The sequence below is a fragment of the Vicia villosa genome, linkage group LG4, assembly GCF_029867415.1.
Source record: "Vicia villosa cultivar HV-30 ecotype Madison, WI linkage group LG4, Vvil1.0, whole genome shotgun sequence".
Classification (NCBI taxonomy): Eukaryota; Viridiplantae; Streptophyta; class Magnoliopsida; order Fabales; family Fabaceae; genus Vicia; species Vicia villosa.
The window spans coordinates 12,844,355-12,862,869 of NC_081183.1; the positions used below are offsets into that span (position 1 = coordinate 12,844,355).

The 18,515-nt window shown below is 32.2% G+C and overlaps 2 protein-coding genes across 2 annotated transcripts; one reads left to right on the plus strand and one right to left on the minus strand.

The window, feature by feature from the left end:
* Nucleotides 1-1,028: 1,028 nt before the first annotated feature.
* On the minus strand, nucleotides 1,029-1,634 carry LOC131596790 (uncharacterized). The gene has a single exon (XM_058869530.1). It carries the CDS (start codon nucleotides 1,632-1,634, stop codon nucleotides 1,029-1,031), a length of 606 nt encoding a protein of 201 aa, XP_058725513.1.
* A 13,320-nt stretch (nucleotides 1,635-14,954) lies between these two features.
* On the plus strand, nucleotides 14,955-18,446 carry LOC131594528 (uncharacterized). The gene is made up of 8 exons (XM_058866693.1): nucleotides 14,955-15,072; nucleotides 15,284-15,527; nucleotides 15,621-15,825; nucleotides 16,385-16,475; nucleotides 16,614-17,003; nucleotides 17,085-17,189; nucleotides 17,315-17,497; nucleotides 17,582-18,446. Exons 2-8 carry the CDS (start codon nucleotides 15,308-15,310, stop codon nucleotides 18,275-18,277), a joined length of 1,890 nt encoding a protein of 629 aa, XP_058722676.1. The 5' UTR covers nucleotides 14,955-15,072; nucleotides 15,284-15,307; the 3' UTR covers nucleotides 18,278-18,446.
* The last annotated feature ends 69 nt before the right edge of the window (nucleotides 18,447-18,515 follow it).

Sequence of the window (18,515 nt, forward strand, 5' to 3'; positions counted from 1 at the left end):
GTCCTTAATATAAGAAGATTTTTGAAAAAAAAATTGATCCTAAATATAAGAAAAAGCACAACTTTTAATGTCTTTTTACTTCTTAAATGTTATTTCTACCCTTAATGATAATTTTCACTCTATAAAATTTTCAATGCAAGAGCCTTTGAATGCACGCTACATGCTTTTTCACCAAAGATTTTTGAAAATAAAAAAGAGATAGGATAGATGTTGTATGCTTGTACATAGTATTTTAACAAGGTTGCTGTATAAATACCCATTATAGAGCTTTTTGAGATTTAAGTGTAAATTGAGTTCCATGAAAGAAACTTTTCATGTTCACACTCTCAAAGAAAATAGAGGGCATGCAAGCAATACTCAAGTGAAGAGCTTCTTTGAATAAATAAGTTAACAGAGAAGTTTAATGAAGTTGCTGAAGAGTTTGTTGAGGATTCAATGGATAAAAGTGAAGAAAATTTTTCAGATATGAAGGAGGTTGGAAGTATCTTTAGAAGAAAACTGAAATTTTGGAATGCTAATTTTTTAACAAAGTTGCAGTTTGATCTCAACAAATATCCAAACAAAGGCTATGGTTTTGGGTTTGAAAGCTTTGAACAATGAGGTTTTAGTGTGTGCGTGTGTGTGCGTGTGAGTGCGTGTGTGTGCGTGTGTGTACTATATTCATCCACCCGAGTATGTCATACCACACTTTCTTTGTGATAACGCATTCAAAGAAAAGATGGCTATTCGTCTCATTTTAATCGCAAAAAACACATTTATCGTCATTGATCTCTCCAAAATGCTGCAGACGATCTTTGGTTGGAAGCCTCTCCATACAAGTCATCCAAAGGATAAATTTGGCCTTAGGTCTAGCCAAATTCCCATAGAAGAGTTTTCTCCAAGTCACTTTAGGCTTTTCCCCTCGCAAAAGGTTATAAACTTTTCGAGTAATATATTTATCTGTACTACATAAGTCCTTCCAAATGTCCGTATGAACAAGGTCATCCCTATGTTTGAACATAACTTTAAGGATCCAGGAGCATTGGGTTCTAGGATAAAAGGTATGAGGATCTGATTTTTTTTATATAATAAGTGTGAATCCAAGAGTTCCACAACTTGTCCTTTTTTTCACAAACATTCCAGAGAAGCTTACCAATAGTTGCTTTATTCCATTCCATGAGAGAGATCAGATTTAGCCCACCAGCAGCTATAGGATTACTCAGATAATCCGAAGCAACAGGTGCTTTCCTGGATATGTGCTCTTTACCTGTCCAGAGGAAGCTCCTGCAAATACTATTAATGTGAGAAATAACTTCTTTAGGGAGCGGAAAAATCTGCATCCAATAGTTTGCAATAGAGAAAATGACACTCTTCAGTAATTGGGTTCTTCGTGCATACGATAGTAATCTTGTGCTCCAATGTCTCAATCTAGTAAGCATTTTCTCAATCAAAGGCTGACATTGGAAAATGGTTAACTTCTTGCTGGTTAGAGGGACACCAAGGTACTTGAAAGGCATATTTCCAATAGCAAAGTCGGTTTCTTGTTGAATTTGATTAATGGTATCATCATCCACACCCCAAAATAAATTATACTTTTTGGGATGCTGATCTGCATGCAGTCCCGTAGAAGCTGAGAATCCACGAACTTTATCCATGATCAATTTCACTGATGCTAGATCACCTCTCACAAACCTCAGGATATCATCACAAATTAATAATCTTTAACTTTTCACATTTCGAATGGAAATTGAAGTTTGGTACCCGACATAATCCTTGAAGGATCCGATAAAAGTATTCCATAATAAGCACAAAAATGAGAGGTGAGATGGGATCCCCTTGTCTAAGACCTAATTTTGCCTTGAGGATCTTAGAAAGAGTTCCACTCATAGAGAAGCGATAGGAAACTTTAGTCACATAAGCCATGATCCAATTAACATAGCTTTACAAAACTAAGCCGCACAAAAACATAGCTTATATTTGATACGCAAAAACTAAGCCATGATAGAAGATATTTGATACACAATTTAGAAAACTAAGTAATAATCTAATAAACAAGTTAACCCACGAAAACATAGCTTTACACACAAATAAGCCGCACATAAATTTTCTCTTTTGTTTTTACTAATTTTTTAATATACAATTTTACTCACAAAAAAACTTAGATGCGAATAAGCTGCAAGAAAGTTTTCAAAAATATTTTTTTTTATAATTTTATTCACAGAAACTTATTTTTATCTGCGGATAAATCGCAGGTAAATTTCTGTACAATTTTCGCCGGTCACACATTTGTAACAAGCATAGCAGATTGCGCCAGCTGCTAGACGTGTTAGACCTCTTTCCTTCCTTGGCACCTCTGGATCTCAATGGGAACTGGGAAGATCTCCCACAAATCTAAATCATCATAATTAGCTGCTTTAAAATATATTTATCAATTTCTACCTAATATCCTTTTTAAAGCTAGCTGTTTTAGCCTGCACCAAATCTTTAAATATGAATAATAGTAATTGACTAATATAAATGCCTCATCCACGCTTATGTACTTCATAAAATAGCCTCACTCACATTACTTACTGAGAGCAGCTATGTTGACACCAAAATTCAACACCGTAAATGCTACACCGTATGACATATAGTTAAGGGCATGTTTAAATTTGTGCTTTTATACAAAAAGTAGAAGAGAAATTAACATTAAAAAATTTAAAACCGTATCAAATACGGTGTAAGTGTTAGATTATGGTGTCAAAGAAGCATATCTATTACTTTATATTTAAGAAGATCAAATAATTTTTAAATGTCTTAATCAATATTTGAGCGGCAAAAGAAATTCGATTGTCGGATTTGTTTTTATCATGGTAAGTCGGACACTTTCTTACCGAGTAAATCAAGATTTTTATGATCTCAGAATATTAATATGAATTTTTATATTTTTAGATATTCAATCTTGTGTTTATTAAATATTTATATTTAATGTCATGAAAATGAAAATAATTAATTTTTCTATAAAATAAAAGCTAAGTTTTTTTTAAAATATTTGCATCCAATGCCTTATAAATTAAAATAATTGATTTATTTAAATAATATTTTTTATATTTAAAATTTTTAAAGAGTGTTTCTAAAGTACTCGTTAGCATGATCCTTTTAAAAATAAATTTAAGTGTGTGTTTTCTTTTTCTCTCGTTTAAATGTATATTCTAGATATTAAGTGACTATAATTCTTGAATAGTTACAATAATGTGATCAAAGTGAGAGGTCAATGTACGCATTATCTTCTCAACAATCATTTTGTCAATAAGGGTTTCAGCATAACTTTTTCTTAGATGAACAATTATGCACATTCGGCACAACCTGCAATCTTTTCTTCTTCTCCCATCTGCAGTAATTCATACTACCTTTGTAGTGTCTATAACTTGACAGTTTTAACCTTCTCACGTCCTTCGTAATACTTGACAAGAATGTCTCATGCCTCCTTTGTCGATTCAGCATGAGAAATCCGATCAAAATTCGTCGTATCTATCGCCAACTAGATACAATACACAACCTTGCAATCTTTTTTCTTCGCTTCCTTGTGAATAACTCTTTGAGCATCGATTGCATTGTCAGCAAGTTCAGAGACGCCATTGTTGACCACTTCTAGGGTTTTATGAAAACCAAACAAAGATTACATCTGTTTCTCTATCGGATCCAATTGTTGCCGTAAAAAATTGAAAGATAATTCGACATGCCATTGGTACAATTCATCTCTGCAGCAATTAATTAACTACCCACAATCTAAAAAACACGGTCACCAACGTGTGATTCTTGAAAACACGATCAAAAACCTAATCAAAATTTTATATACCAATTTGTAAGTGCGTGAGATACTTTGAGTGAGAGAATTAATAAGATGAAAAGTATTAAAAGTAGAGTTTATTATTTACATATTTAAAACTGAATTTTTGTTTTTGTTTTTACTTGTAGACAGCATATACGGCATGAATGAAGTATTTTTATTTACTTATTTTTGTGAATACTTCAACTACTTAGAATTTTGTTGATGAAATAAAATTCAATCGATACACTGCATAATAAAATTCGTCTTATCTTCCTTGGATTGATTTGCTTGTATTATTGTTATTATTAATATAAACTAAATCATGTTCAAATTCTAATTCCACTTTAGTACTAAAAGAATAATGTAGCAACAAATCCACGTACTTGTTTTATTTGGTTTTGACACAATCCACGTAGTATTTGTTTTGTGTGTTAGTGGTATGCATATCCTAAATCTTGCCTTATTCAAGCAGCCGTAACGTCACAGATGTTATAAATTACTTTAATATTCTCAAGGGATCGACCTGCACGATTCTTCAAATACTACGGGTCAATGAAAATTAAATTTGCAACGAATAGAATGAAAATTAAATTTGCAACGAATAGAAAGATAAAATAATTTTATCTTAATTTTAAATAATATTTGTGAAATTTTATAAATAAAAAATTAAAATTAAAAATAAGTTTTTGTTGCAAAAAATTAGACGGAGATCAAAATTATTTGAATTTAAAATAAATGGATTAATTTTGTAAATCAAGTAAAGTAATGGGACAAAAATTGTAATCAAGTCAATATCTTTAAAGATGAATTAAACGGTAGTTCCTCGTAAATTAGTATGTAAATATTTTTTTTACCGATGTACTCATGGTTCCATGATGGCCAAAGGCCTTACAAGATCGACCAAACTCTGGAGGTCCAACCCAAAGCATCCTCATTGAAGGGCAACAGACAAGTGAAGTATCACTACAAGGCATGCACATGATCCAAGTTATTGTTCATTAAACACTATCAGATATAATCAAACGATCTCCCACAATAGGATTTAGCGAGAGCGATTTTAACCGCTCATACATATATCAGTCATACGCCATAACAAATATTCATCTCACTCTTGCAAGTTATACATGTTTGACGAGAATATGGCGTAAGAAAATAGTTTAGAGGGGTGAGTAAACTTCAAAAATAAAATTATACTGATTGTTCAAAAACGAAATATCAGAGATTTTTAGAATTGCACGCAAAAATGTTTTAAAGCAAAATTGAGCCAATTATACTCAAATTAAATTTAAATCATGTACATTTAATCAATGTACAAATATCACAAATTGAATTAATGATGATACACAACGTATTCAATTGATATCAATCGTACAATTCACGAGAAGCGATTATACAATGATTCAATTTGTAAATTCTAAGCTCAACATATTTTTTCAGATTTAATCCCCACGAAAGCTCGAGTAGGTCCTAATTCCAAAAAAATATAATCTTAAGCAATAAATCCCTATCAATGCAATATACAATAAACTACTATATGAATTGAAATCCTAGGCATGCAATATACTACAAAATTTAAATGCAAGAGTAAAGGTAGATAGAAGACACAAAAATTATAATGCTTCGACTCGGTCGTTCTCGCGTGAGTCTGCGTGCACTCTTCAACGGCTTCCCATTGGGACCTGCATAGCTTTATTATATTTTGACAAATATTCCAAGAGTTTGTACAACCACTAGTCCACAATAATGTTGAAGAAAATAAAACTTCAACTCTAAATCTTGACTTGTATGTAGCTTTACGTGAAACTCTTCTACGCAATCTTTACTTGATTAATGCATCAAGAATCTCCCAATATCACCAATTCTACTCCAAGCCTCCATCTGTAGCAATCAACCCTTTGATCCTACTGATTCCTTGAGCGGTGAATTGTCCGAAGATCTGAGCAGAACTCCGCATTATCCGTAGCCTTCCACACAATCACTACTAAGGCAATTTGGGAGAAGAATCTTGAACTTTATACATTGGAATTTGTCAGTATTAATGATAAATTCTCAATCTTGCAACAACCTGAAAAATCTTGACCCAATCTTCAAGAACGTTTAATTTTTAGACAACGTCTCCCCCAATCAATCATGGATCTATCATCATCAAGATTTGAAAACAAAACTAAGATTGAAGATGAAATAAATTATAATGCAAGATTTTTGAACTTTTTCAAAGCGAAAGAGAGTTGATTTCATAGAAAATCACAAATGATTATGAAATTCCACACATGAAAAGTGTTGACAAAAGGTTTTATATGTGCTTGAGCATAAAAATGAGTGGTAAAAGTTGGTTAGATTTGAATCAAGAAAAATACATGGTTTGATTCAAGTGAGCAAGTCAACGGAATAAAATTAATTTAGATTTTTGACCCATTTCTGGTTTGATTTGAGTCAAGTATAAAGCATGATTCGAATCAAAGACCTCGTGATTCGAATCATGTATAAAGTGTTATTTGAATCAACCGCGGCTGGCCCTTTAGAAAAGTGTTCAAACACGGCGTGACTTGAATCAAGTGCAAAGTGTGATTCGAATCAAATTAAGCAGAGGTAACCAGTAAGTTATTTGATTCAAATCAAATTGTTTAAAAAGATATGTTTCACCCCTATTGGATTTGATTTGAATCAGAAAGCATGTTTAATTTGATTGATTTGAATCAACACACAAAATCTCAATTTTTCATATTTTCAAAAGTACTTTCAAATTTTTCTTTGCATCTAATTTAAATAAATAATACATATAGTTTTTATTCTACCAACTAATGTAATTGACTAAAAGCATATTGATCAAGCTTAAACATAACCATTGATTTATGCATGATAAAATGAATAACAAATCATTTTTAAGCTTGATTCAAAAGATGTGTTAACACGAGAGAGACACAATAAACGATGATAAACGAAAGCGATAAGACAAACAACAAAATAACCGTATTGGGGGTACTCCTCTGCATGTGTTAGGGACATGCAACAATCTCCTAGGGATATGCAGCTTCAATACATCCTAGGCCTCATTATCTTAGGCGTTAGAATGCTAACCTTGTAGGTCTACCCTTACTCCATTGAACCGGAGGCTCGTGTCGACGCATTAGATAAGCTTCTTTTCTACTGTATCACCGATCTCTCATTTTACTACAGAACAAAAGCACCATCTATGAGACTCAACTTCTTATTCTCACGAATTTTCACAAAAAAATCCATCAAATCCTAATTGTTTTTCCACCGCAATTGATCCAACTTTCGTTCAAATCCTCGATTAACTCTATATCCACAATGGTAGCATTTAAATCAGCTCAGACAACCGTTCATCACAATGCTAACGCCTATGTTGAAACGACGACACATATTTTTTCTCTCATAAGAGAAGCTCCTCCTCCTCCATTAGGAGAAATCGATCTAGTCCTCGTAAATTCTCCGAATGTCTCGTACCCTCAAGCTTCAATCCATCCCCTATTGGTTAGAGCACTTTTCTGATCTTTTTGATATTCCAACTTCTCTAGCAACTACTTCAAAGTCAAACCTCAAAGCAACCTCAACAACAAGAGCAAATTTTTAAACCAGGAATACTACAAAGCCTTCATCTACTCTAAGTCAATCTAGGCATGCAAGGAATTAACAAACTGCTTACCCACTTTTATAACTTGGTTTAACAACAGAATGTGCACCTCCTGACTAAGAGACTTTTCAGAGTATAAGAGAATCTACACAAATCATAATAAGATTAATGATGACATGAAAAAAAATTGAAGTCTTCTGATGTAACTTTCAAAAAGTTCAAGTCAACACGACCTTAAAAATTTTCAAAATCAATTTTAATAACAAGGTTACATGTTTTATCTTTCTTTCTTATGTATGTGATAGACAATATCTTAAGCAATAAAAGCATTATTTGTGGTCATAACCGTCCTAAAGCATGTTTTAATTTTTAAGGTAAAATATCCTTTTTAGTCCCTTATGTTAACCTTGGGGTTCATTTTAGTCCCTTAACTTTTTAAATTGTGTCATTTTAGTCCTTTTTGTCACATTAGCGACGGAAAAACTCAAAAATCGATCGCTAATATGACAAAAAGGACAAAAATGACACCTTTTGAAGAGTTAAGGGACCAATATGACATTTTTTGAAATTAAGGGACCAAAATGAACCCCGAGGTTAATATAAGGGACCAAAAAGGGTATTTTGTTAATTTTTAAAATTGGATCTCTAATATTAGGGGTGTTCACAGTACGGTTTGAACAGTTTTTACGTAAAAAATATATGAATCGCAAGAGAAAAAAATGTGTGATTCGGTTTGATTCGGTTGACTTTTAGAAATAAAATCGAACCAAATGAAACCAATGCCGTTTGGGTTGGTTCGATTTTTTTAAAAATAATTTATTGAGCCATACATACACATATAGATGACAACATAACTTTGTATTTAATCATTTATGAGTTATCGAATAACAACAAAACTCATCATATTTGGACAACAACTTTCCATTTAATATACATAAATAAGATTATATAAAAATGAAATAAAAACATAAAATAGTAGCATAAAACAATATCAAAAATATTATAATGAAATAGAAAGAAAAAAAGAGTGAAAGATTAGAGAAGATGAAAAAGAAAGAGCAATAGAGAGGAGAGATTAGAGAATAAGAGGAGCATCAAAAACTTAATTGGAAGAGCGAACAGTAGAATAAAAATAATAAGATGAAAAAGAAAGAACTTAAGAGATGAGAGACTAGACAAGAAGAGATGATATGTACTTGGAAAAAAAGATGGGAAAAGGCGCGATACCGCTATGTGAGATTTGAGAAGACATAAACTAAAACCTTTAGTGTGAGGAAGAGAAAATCATTGGTAATTGTAAGTCTAAGGTGTAATAGGTTTGAGTTTGGGTTGGATGTGGGTTAAATGAATGTTGGTTGTAACGTAATGTGGTTTAGTTCGGTTTGTAATTTACAATCCACAAACCGAACCGCGCGGTTTTGTTTAAAAATGGTTCAAACACATCCGAATCAAATGCGATTTTTTGCGGTTTCAATTTGATTTGGTTTAATTTTGTGGTATTGTACCAAACCGGTTTGATTTTAAACACCCATATCTAATATAAAGAGGCATAATCATTTTTTTTAAAAATAATTACACGTAGAAGATACCAGATTTATACCAAAATAATAATAATTTTTAAATTTGAATCTCTAATATAAAAAGGCATAATATATTTTTTATAGTCGTCTTTTATCGATAATTTCTATACATTTTATATAATAAGCAATAATAAAATTTGACTAAATTTATTGTGCTACAAATATAAATGATTAATTATTAGGATAAAGCTAACATGTGTCCCAAAGGCACATGTTAAAAAATTTAAATATAATAAATTTGTATTGAAAAATGTAATAAACATATTAATTATAATTTTTTTATAAAAATAATGCATAATTTTTTTTAAAAAAATTCTACATTTAGCTCTTAAAAAATGTCTACATTTAGCTTTTAATTTCTCGCATTAACCTAATTATTATCCAATGTTAATATAAAATACTTTACACGGCTGATGCATCACAATTATTTATAAGTGATATTTTATATACGATTAAGGTAAAAGTCAAACACTATCAAACATCTAACAATTATGATTAATTGAATGTGTAAAAATTCTTATAATATTGATTAAATATGTATGTTGCGGTTTGATATTTTCTTTGTTTTTTTTTGTTGTTATTGAAATTAACAATTAAATTACGAAGATTCGAATCCAAGGAGTCAACATAAGACATATTATGAATCCTATTTTACATTAGCTTTCAATTCATTAGGTAAGCTTATCGGCTATTACATTTTTAACAAAAATTTAATGTAATCATTAATATTAAAAATTATTTAAAAATAGTCCATATTTGAGTCGATCATTCAATTTGAAAAAAAGTAAAATCTAAACAATAAAAATTCTAAAATAACATCGTTTTCAGACCAAAAATAAGGTTGTTTTCACACTGTAACAGCTTGCATCACATACTCTTATTTTGTATCTATTTATGTTTCACACTCTTACATTACAATTATTCATTCTTAGTTGCATTATTATTTCTTCAGAAACAACACTTTTCTGTCTCTTTCTCCTTTTTTTCTATGATATTGTAGAGCCATAAAAAAGTTTGTTTCATACAAACTCAAACTAAGATGCACCTTTTTCCATACTTTTCAATTCATAATTAATACATAACATACACTAATAATTTGAATTAAGACGATAAATTTTAGAAATATCTTGTTTGATTCAGATAATGATTTGATTTATGTGATTCGGATTAAGTAATTACATAATTCGAATCACTCACTCAGTCGTGGTTTATCTTGCGCCTCAGTTCTAAACTATGGCCAGATTGTAAAACCATAGTTTTTATTTAATGTATAGCATACGGTTTAGTTGCCTAGGTCTTGCCACGGTTTGTTTATGGCCACTAATTAAAACCGAGGCTAAGTTTTGCACGTTTTACACCATTATTAATCTTGCCACGGTTTATTTTTGTGTCATGGCATAAAAATGTCATTTTAGTCCTGGAGGTAAACATCGATATCGTTTCCTGGAGACTTTGGTCCAGGAATCAACAATGACAACATTGTATATTCCGGTTTCATGGACAGCCAACGTGGTGTGTTGTATACCATCGTCAAGATAGGCCATGTACTATGAGACAAGCTCATCGTCCTAAATGGATTAAACCCATCACTCGTTAAGCCAAGTCTTACATTGCGGGACTCACTAGAAAAATCTGGATGGAGCTCGTCAAAGTCCTTCCAGGCTTTACCATCAGCAAGATGCCTCAATTTCCCATCCTTTGAGCGCTCTTCCTCATGCCATCTCATTGACTCAACTGTCTTTGAACACATGAACAACCTTTGTAGTCTAGGAATTAACGGAAAGTGCCTCAAATTTTTTGCAGGAACTCTCTAATCATTTTTCGATTGCTCAGACTCACATCCTTCAGTTGGAGCATTTTGTTTCCACCGTGAAGCTTCACAAATAGTGCAAGAATTGTCCTTTTCATGCTCTTTCCAAAATAGCATGCAATCATTTGGGCATGCATGGATCTTTTTAAATCAAGGCCTAAACCACTTATCATGGTTTTTGTCTTGTAAAATGATACATGAATGTTTAAATCAGGCATTGCTTCTTTCGACAATTCTAAGAGGGCGGTGAATGAGGTATTTCTCCAGCCGTGAAGACATTTCAACAAGTAGAGTTGAATCGTGAATGATAACGTAGAGAAGTCTTTGCATCCAGGGTATAGTTCTTGTTCCGCCTCTTTAATCAAATTGTAAAACGTTCTAGCATCGTCATTGGGACCTTCATGAGCTCCGTGTGCTTCTGCCCTATATACATATATGTCATGAAATAAGCCAGAAATGTCATCATGTGATCCCTCTTAATCTTCCATTTCATCACCAATTTCCCTAGACCTTTGTAGTTTCTCCCCATATTCCAACCATACATCATAACCTTTTAGAAAACCTTTGACTATTAGGTGATCCTTAATAATATCTCTTGTTTTTCAATACAAATTTTTACACTTGGCACAAAGGAATAAAAGCTCATCTCCATGAGGTATTCCATTAATGAAGGCAAAGTCTAAAAATTGAGTAACACCGTTGATGTACTCTAGACTAAACCATGGAAATTTAGTCCACTCTTTGTCCATCATTTATAATCTAAATATTTGAAACACACAACACATAACACATTTAAAGCTGAATGCATACATAAACCATACATGAACATATACAAAACAAATATCTTTGGAGCTGTACTAACAGGACCAAGGCGGTTACTTATTATTTGCAGTACAATTATTAATGTGCTGCAATGAATTTAATTCACAATATAAACATCAGTTCACATCAGCAAACATGCATCAAATCACACCCTATCCAAATTATAAACATATAAACATGCACATAAACATTATACAAATTCTAATAACCAACTGCGTTCCACCGTTCTTTCGCATTTTGGTTTCGAACTCCGCATTAGATTACTGAGTTGAGTTTTTGGAAATTTTATCATATACCCCAACAATTATCCCCACATCTGCAATTTAAACGAGTTAACCATTTTACCCTTGTATAAACACTTTAAGCTTAAGGATTTTTCATTTTTTTTCATTTTGATTTGAAGACATCTAGTCTTGTGTTGAAAGTTGAGAATTTAAAGGATTTTTGTGTACCGAAAGTCTTGAAGAGAAGTTTTTTCGATCCAAATAAACACCCGAAAGTCATGAAGAGAAGTTATTTGGTCCACATATTAGTCCCAAAAGTCATACTAAGTAGTCCGGTCAAATTCATTGCAAAAATTATACTTAATTTGTTTACTCCAATGAAAAAAATTAACTCTTTCACATGATGTCTTTAGTATAAGTTGTTTGGGAATGTTGAGTTTTTGTCCACTAGATCTTGTGTGTGACTCATTTGGTATTTATTTTTTGCAAAATTTTCTAAAATTATTTTTTGTTTTAATAGTGGTATGTAGTCGAGGATGCGATGGTATGGTTATTCTGCGTGGTCATATGTGAAGGTGTCATGTCATTTTTCAAGAGGGTCGTATGACAAGTCTCTTTATATAGGGTGCGAGTGTTACGTTACTCGTCATTTATGATACTGATAGGTAAGTAATTTCTTTTTATTAATTTGAATAATTTTATTTAATTTTAATTATTATATTTTAAATTGTTTTTAAGAACAAGGATTGAAGAAAGAACTTAAGATTGCGGCACATAGAAGTAAATTGTTAGAGAGGGTTGCACCATATCTCCCACGTGTGATACAAGGCTGGTTGAATGACTCGTGTCTGTATTCACTTCAAAGAACTAGTTTGAAAAGGATTGATGACAACCTTATATTTGCATTTGTGGAGAGATAACATCCATAAACATAATACTTTCATATGCCATTTGCGTAAATGACGATTACTTTGGAAGATGTTGCTTGATTATTTCACCTTTTGATTAAGGGTGACTCATGGGATGCCCCATCAGGTATCAATGAAAAAGGTGTTGTTGCTCTTGCTGAAGAGTTATTAGGAGTGACTATAAAAGAGGCCACACTAGAGACTCATACTTGTAAGAAGTATAAATTACGGGATAGAGTATATGCATATTTTATTTGAGCACCATCGATGTCTTTATCAATTTGATTATGTTGTTATAACTTATATGTTGATATTGGTCGGTTGCATTTTTTATAGACAATAGTTTTACTCTTATAGAGGCAAATAACTATCATTATTTAGGAACATGTCATGTGGTAGATATACTCGGGGGCACAACTGCTTTGGTCATCATGTATAAATTTCTAAGAGATGGATCTATGTTTACCTGTAAGTAGCTTGGTAGATACGCCACTTTACTACATGTATTTATTTTTAATTATTTTATTTATTTATTTATTCTTTTATTATATGATAATATTAATGTTGTAATAGTGTTGCATTTATGAGTATTTTCGAACTGTTAATAAGATAGTAGAGGGCCAGATTGCAACTAGCAGTAGGAGACTTCCATAGGCTATGACATGGACATATAATCAAGGAACATTGAAGATTGATGAGCTGAGGAGTGCGTTGGATTAGTTGACACTTGTTCATGTTATATGATGCTCATTTGAAACACATAAACATGATTGACCATCTTCGATGGTATGACACAATTGTTCCATACTTATCTGACAGGTATATAAGTTAGTATGGATTTAGACAATATATATCGCTTCCACCTCCTAATTATAACACATATGATGTTGATGTTGATTGGATTGGTTAGCATTCCAGCGTGCACTAGGTGGTTGGTCATGCAGTTGCGGCGAACACACCATAGAATGTTGATGTTGAATACATGAACTGGAGTTAGAGAATTTCACATCCTCGATTGATACCACCTTTTAAGATGTGTAGAGTGTAATGCATGTTCATATTTATAATGTAGTATTGTCATATTCGAGGCTATATATATTTTTTTGATTTAAAGAGGTGAATACATTAAGCACCTGAAGCATAAAAAACATTACAATGCATCATTTTATCTAGCGAATAGGTGCTCATGAGGAGGATTTTAAGTTTATAAATTTATTTTGAACATTAAACTTAGTTTAAGGAGTATTAGGAAGATCTTAAAGTCCCACATTAGTTGGAGATAGAGCATTGTCTATATATAGTGTGACACTCCTCACCTTACTTACCGATTTTGTAAGGATGAATTAGGTCAAACTCTAATAAGGAGGATTATTAGATAAGTTGATTTATGTATTATTTTGAGACTTGTATATTATTATTTTGAGACTTGTGTGTATCATTTTAATTCGCATTGGATTGATTTCCATCTAGTTTAGTTTTTATGTACTACTTTAGTTATTCTCTAGCTATTGTATTACTCATTTAGTGTTGATATGTGGTTGTTGGATCAATATGTCCCAATTATTTTATACTTTTTTCCTATTCATTATATTTTCCTTTAATTAAAAATATATATTTTTATAAATAATAACTAATAGATGACAAGTTGTTGACATTAATGATTTTTTTTCCATATAACTTCATATTTGCTATCAACTTTATCGATTTATTCTCTTAAAAATTTATAACATTATATTTATCTTACCAAATGAATCCAAACCAAAATAATCTTTTCTTGGAAAAAATGGATATTGTAGATTTTTTTCTTATAATTTAATGTTTTAAAAAGTATATTACTATAATATTCATATAAATTTTTGTTAAAACATAATGATATTAACTTATTACCAATATTATTTTAATAATATTAAATCTTTTGCTTATAGAAGATACTGCAGAGAGTATCTTTTTAGATAGTGACTTGGAGAGATTAGATAGTCATTAAATATATTAATTATAAAATGGATAAATTCACATTTTAGTTTCCAACTCAATAGGTAAGCTTATCTACTACTATTTCATCTTCAACAAAAATTTAATCTAATCATCAAAATTAAAAAAATATTAAAAACTGCCATATTTGAATTGATTATTAAATTTTCAATAAAAAATTAAACAAATAAAAATTCAGAAGTAACGTTGTTTTCAAACTGTAACAGCTTGCATCATAGACTCTTATTTTGTACCTATTTATATCCCACACTCTTTCATTACAATTCTTCACATTCTTATTTGCATTGTTCTTCTTCGATACAACACTTTTCTGTCCCATTCTCTATTTTTCTGCAACATTGTAGTAAATTGGTATGAACAATTTTTCTTCGTACTTTTCATTTCAATCATCTGCAGGCCGGTCGGTTTTATGGTACAGTTGACTCCAGACAGACTGCTAGTGTCTGGAGCCAGTCATACCATAAAACTGTCCTCCTTAAATGTATTTATATAATAAAAATTTTCGATGTGAATGATTATATTAATTTGTAATATTAATATGAATTTTATTGTGATCTCACAGTGAAGTTGTTTTTGAGAGGAAGAAATGGAGAAAGGTAGAATGTTTTTGGTGGGGCTGATGTTCTTGCAGTGTTGGATAGCTATGACAGAAGCTGAGTATTTGAAATACAAAGATCCGAAACAACCTTTGAATACTCGAATTAAGGATCTTATCGATCGAATGACTTTGGAAGAGAAAATCGGTCAAATGGTTCAAATTGATCGCACCGTTGCTTCAGCTGATGTGATGAAAAAATATTACATTGGTAAGTACTTTTAATTTTCAACAAAAAATGATTGATCGATGCGAATTTGAACCGCGACATCGAAGGTTTTTATGTTTATTTGTTTTGTTATAGGGAGTGTTTTAAGTGGTGGTGGAAGTGTTCCAAAACCAAAGGCTTCTGCAAAGGATTGGGTTGATATGGTGAATGAGTTTCAAAAAGGTTCACTGTCAACTAGGCTTGGAATTCCAATGATATATGGAATTGATGCTGTTCATGGACATAACAATGTCTATAATGCTACTATTTTTCCGCACAATGTTGGTTTAGGAGCTACAAGGTAAATGCTGTACTTTTTTGTATTGATGATTTCTTGTATTCAAAATTCGGTAGCACAGACACTCTGAAAAAATGTGTTTTTGTCAGTATCGGTGTCTGAAATCAACACCGATATTTGTGATTATATTTAATTTTTTTTTATTTTTTAAAATTATTGTTAATCTCGACGATTCAATGTCGGTGTACTGTTTCTACTGTCTATGCTTCTTAAAAGGTCTTCTCTTGTGTGTTTTAAAAAATGTTAAGGTGTGCTTTCATGTTTTCTGAGGAAGGTACAATATTCAAACAAACAATTATTAAATAGATAAGATATTACAAGTGGTTGATGAGACTTATATAATGCAGGATCTTACCTGTAAGATTATGAATGATGTTATCAAATATTTTATTTATTATAATATCGAAATCGTTATCAAATATTTTATCTATTATATCGAAATTATGATTTTAAATTGCGTTTAAGGTTATAGTTGCAGTTGTGATTGCAGGTGTTGCGATTGCGTTTTATGTTTTGTTTCACTGTTTCTTTTATTGATGATTTGGTTTCTTTGAATTTGAAGGGATCCTCAACTAGTGAAGAGAATTGGTGATGCAACTGCTCTCGAAGTCAGAGCAACTGGAATTCAATATGCCTTTGCTCCTTGCATTGCGGTAACTAAGATAATCGAATTTACATATCTGTCAATCGCACATCACAAAATATAGTCATTTGTTCAAATTCTACTTCGCACGCTATAGCGCTGAAGTGCGTTTATTACCACTATTTGACAGTGATGTATGTTTGTATAGGTTTGTAGAGATCCGAGATGGGGTAGATGTTACGAAAGTTATAGCGAAGATCATAAAGTTGTTCAAGCGATGACCGAGATCATTCCAGGTTTACAAGGTGACGTCCCTCCGAATTCACCAAAGGGTGTTCCGTATGTTGCTGGAAACAAGAAAGTAGCAGCTTGTGCAAAGCACTATGTTGGTGATGGTGGAACAACAAGAGGAATCAATGAGAACAACACTGTTGCAACCAGGCATGAATTGCTTAGCATTCACATGCCAGCTTACTATAACTCAATTATCAAGGGTGTCGCAACCGTCATGGTCTCTTACTCGAGTTGGAACGGAGAAAAAATGCATGCTAATCGCGATTTAATCACCGGTTTTCTCAAAAACACGCTACGTTTTAGGGTAATGTTTCACCTCATAGGCCTTCGATATTGTTATTACGAATGATTACATCAAGAAATTTCATGTTTTTTTATCTTGCAGGGTTTTGTCATATCAGATTGGCAAGGAATTGACAGGATAACTTCACCTGCTCATGCTAACTATACATATTCGATTGAAGCCGGAGTCAACGCCGGTATTGACATGGTAAACTATGATTTATTTTCAAGTTTGTTGATTAGCTTTTCTTTATCATTAGGAATCGAACTCGGTATGCTAGACTCCGATGGCATATTAGTCTCATTTTGTTTTCTGATCTTGTAATGCTGCAGATAATGATTCCATATAACTACACAGAATTCATAGATGGCTTAAACTTGCTAGTGAAAAGCAATGCTATTCCTATCAGTAGAATCGATGATGCGGTGAAGAGAATTTTGAGAGTCAAGTTTGTGATGGGTCTATTTGAAAATCCATTGGCTGATTACAGTCTCGCTGACCAGCTTGGAAGCCAGGTTAGTCGATCGATCACCTTCGAGTTAAATATGGTTTTAGTCCATACAAAACGATAAAATTCTATTTGCATGATAATTTGACAGGAGCATAGAGAATTGGCTAGGGAAGCTGTGAGGAAATCGTTGGTACTGTTAAAGAACGGTGAAAGTGCGGATGAGCCATTGCTTCCTCTTCCGAAAAAGGCTTCGAGAATACTTGTTGCTGGAACTCATGCTGATAATCTAGGTTATCAATGCGGTGGATGGACGATTGAATGGCAAGGACTGAGCGGCAACAATGTTACTAGTGGTACGACAATTCTGAGTGCGATAAAAAACACAGTCGACAAAGACACTGAGATAGTTTATCAGGAGAATCCATCTCTCGACTACGTTAAATCAAATGATTTTGAATATGCAATTGTGGTAGTTGGCGAGACACCTTACGCAGAAACAAATGGCGACAGCTTAAACTTAACAATATCCGGTAACGGAGCAGACACGATATACAATGTATGCGGCCAAGTGAAATGTGTGGTTGTATTAATCACCGGTAGACCGGTGGTTATGTTACCATATGTTGATATAATTGAAGGACTTGTTGCTGCATGGCTTCCTGGGAGTGAAGGTCATGGTGTTACAGATGTTTTGTTTGGTGATTATGGATTTAGTGGTAAACTTCCACACACATGGTTTAAGACTGTTGATCAGTTACCTATGAATGTTGGTGATTCTCATTATGATCCTTTGTTTCCATTTGGATTTGGTCTTACAACTAAAGCTGCTAAGGATTCTTATTAGAATTTGTGGAGTCATTTACCAATTTTGGTGTGTTATTTTTCTATTTTACATGTTGACACCACTTTGGAATTGTTGTGTATGTAGTTTGGAATTGGTGAAATTAATTTAAGAGATTATGCTTGGAATATTTTTAAGCTTCAATTGTTATATGAACAAAATATTAGTATAACTATATGTGTTGATTCTGTGAAATTTAAGTGCAGATTTTCACTTGGCATTTAGTTGCTTGATTCACAGG

Excerpts from the sequence above, each read along its gene's own strand:
- LOC131594528 (XM_058866693.1), top strand. The coding sequence starts at position 15,308 with ATGGAGAAAGGTAGAATGTTTTTGGTGGGGCTGATGTTCTTGCAGTGT. Across the intron at positions 16,476-16,613 it reads CCTTTGCTCCTTGCATTGCG|GTTTGTAGAGATCCGAGATG; the intron begins GTAACTAAGATA and ends ATGTTTGTATAG. Across the intron at positions 17,004-17,084 it reads AAAACACGCTACGTTTTAGG|GGTTTTGTCATATCAGATTG; the intron begins GTAATGTTTCAC and ends TTTATCTTGCAG.
- LOC131596790 (XM_058869530.1), bottom strand. The coding sequence starts at position 1,634 with ATGGATAAAGTTCGTGGATTCTCAGCTTCTACGGGACTGCATGCAGAT.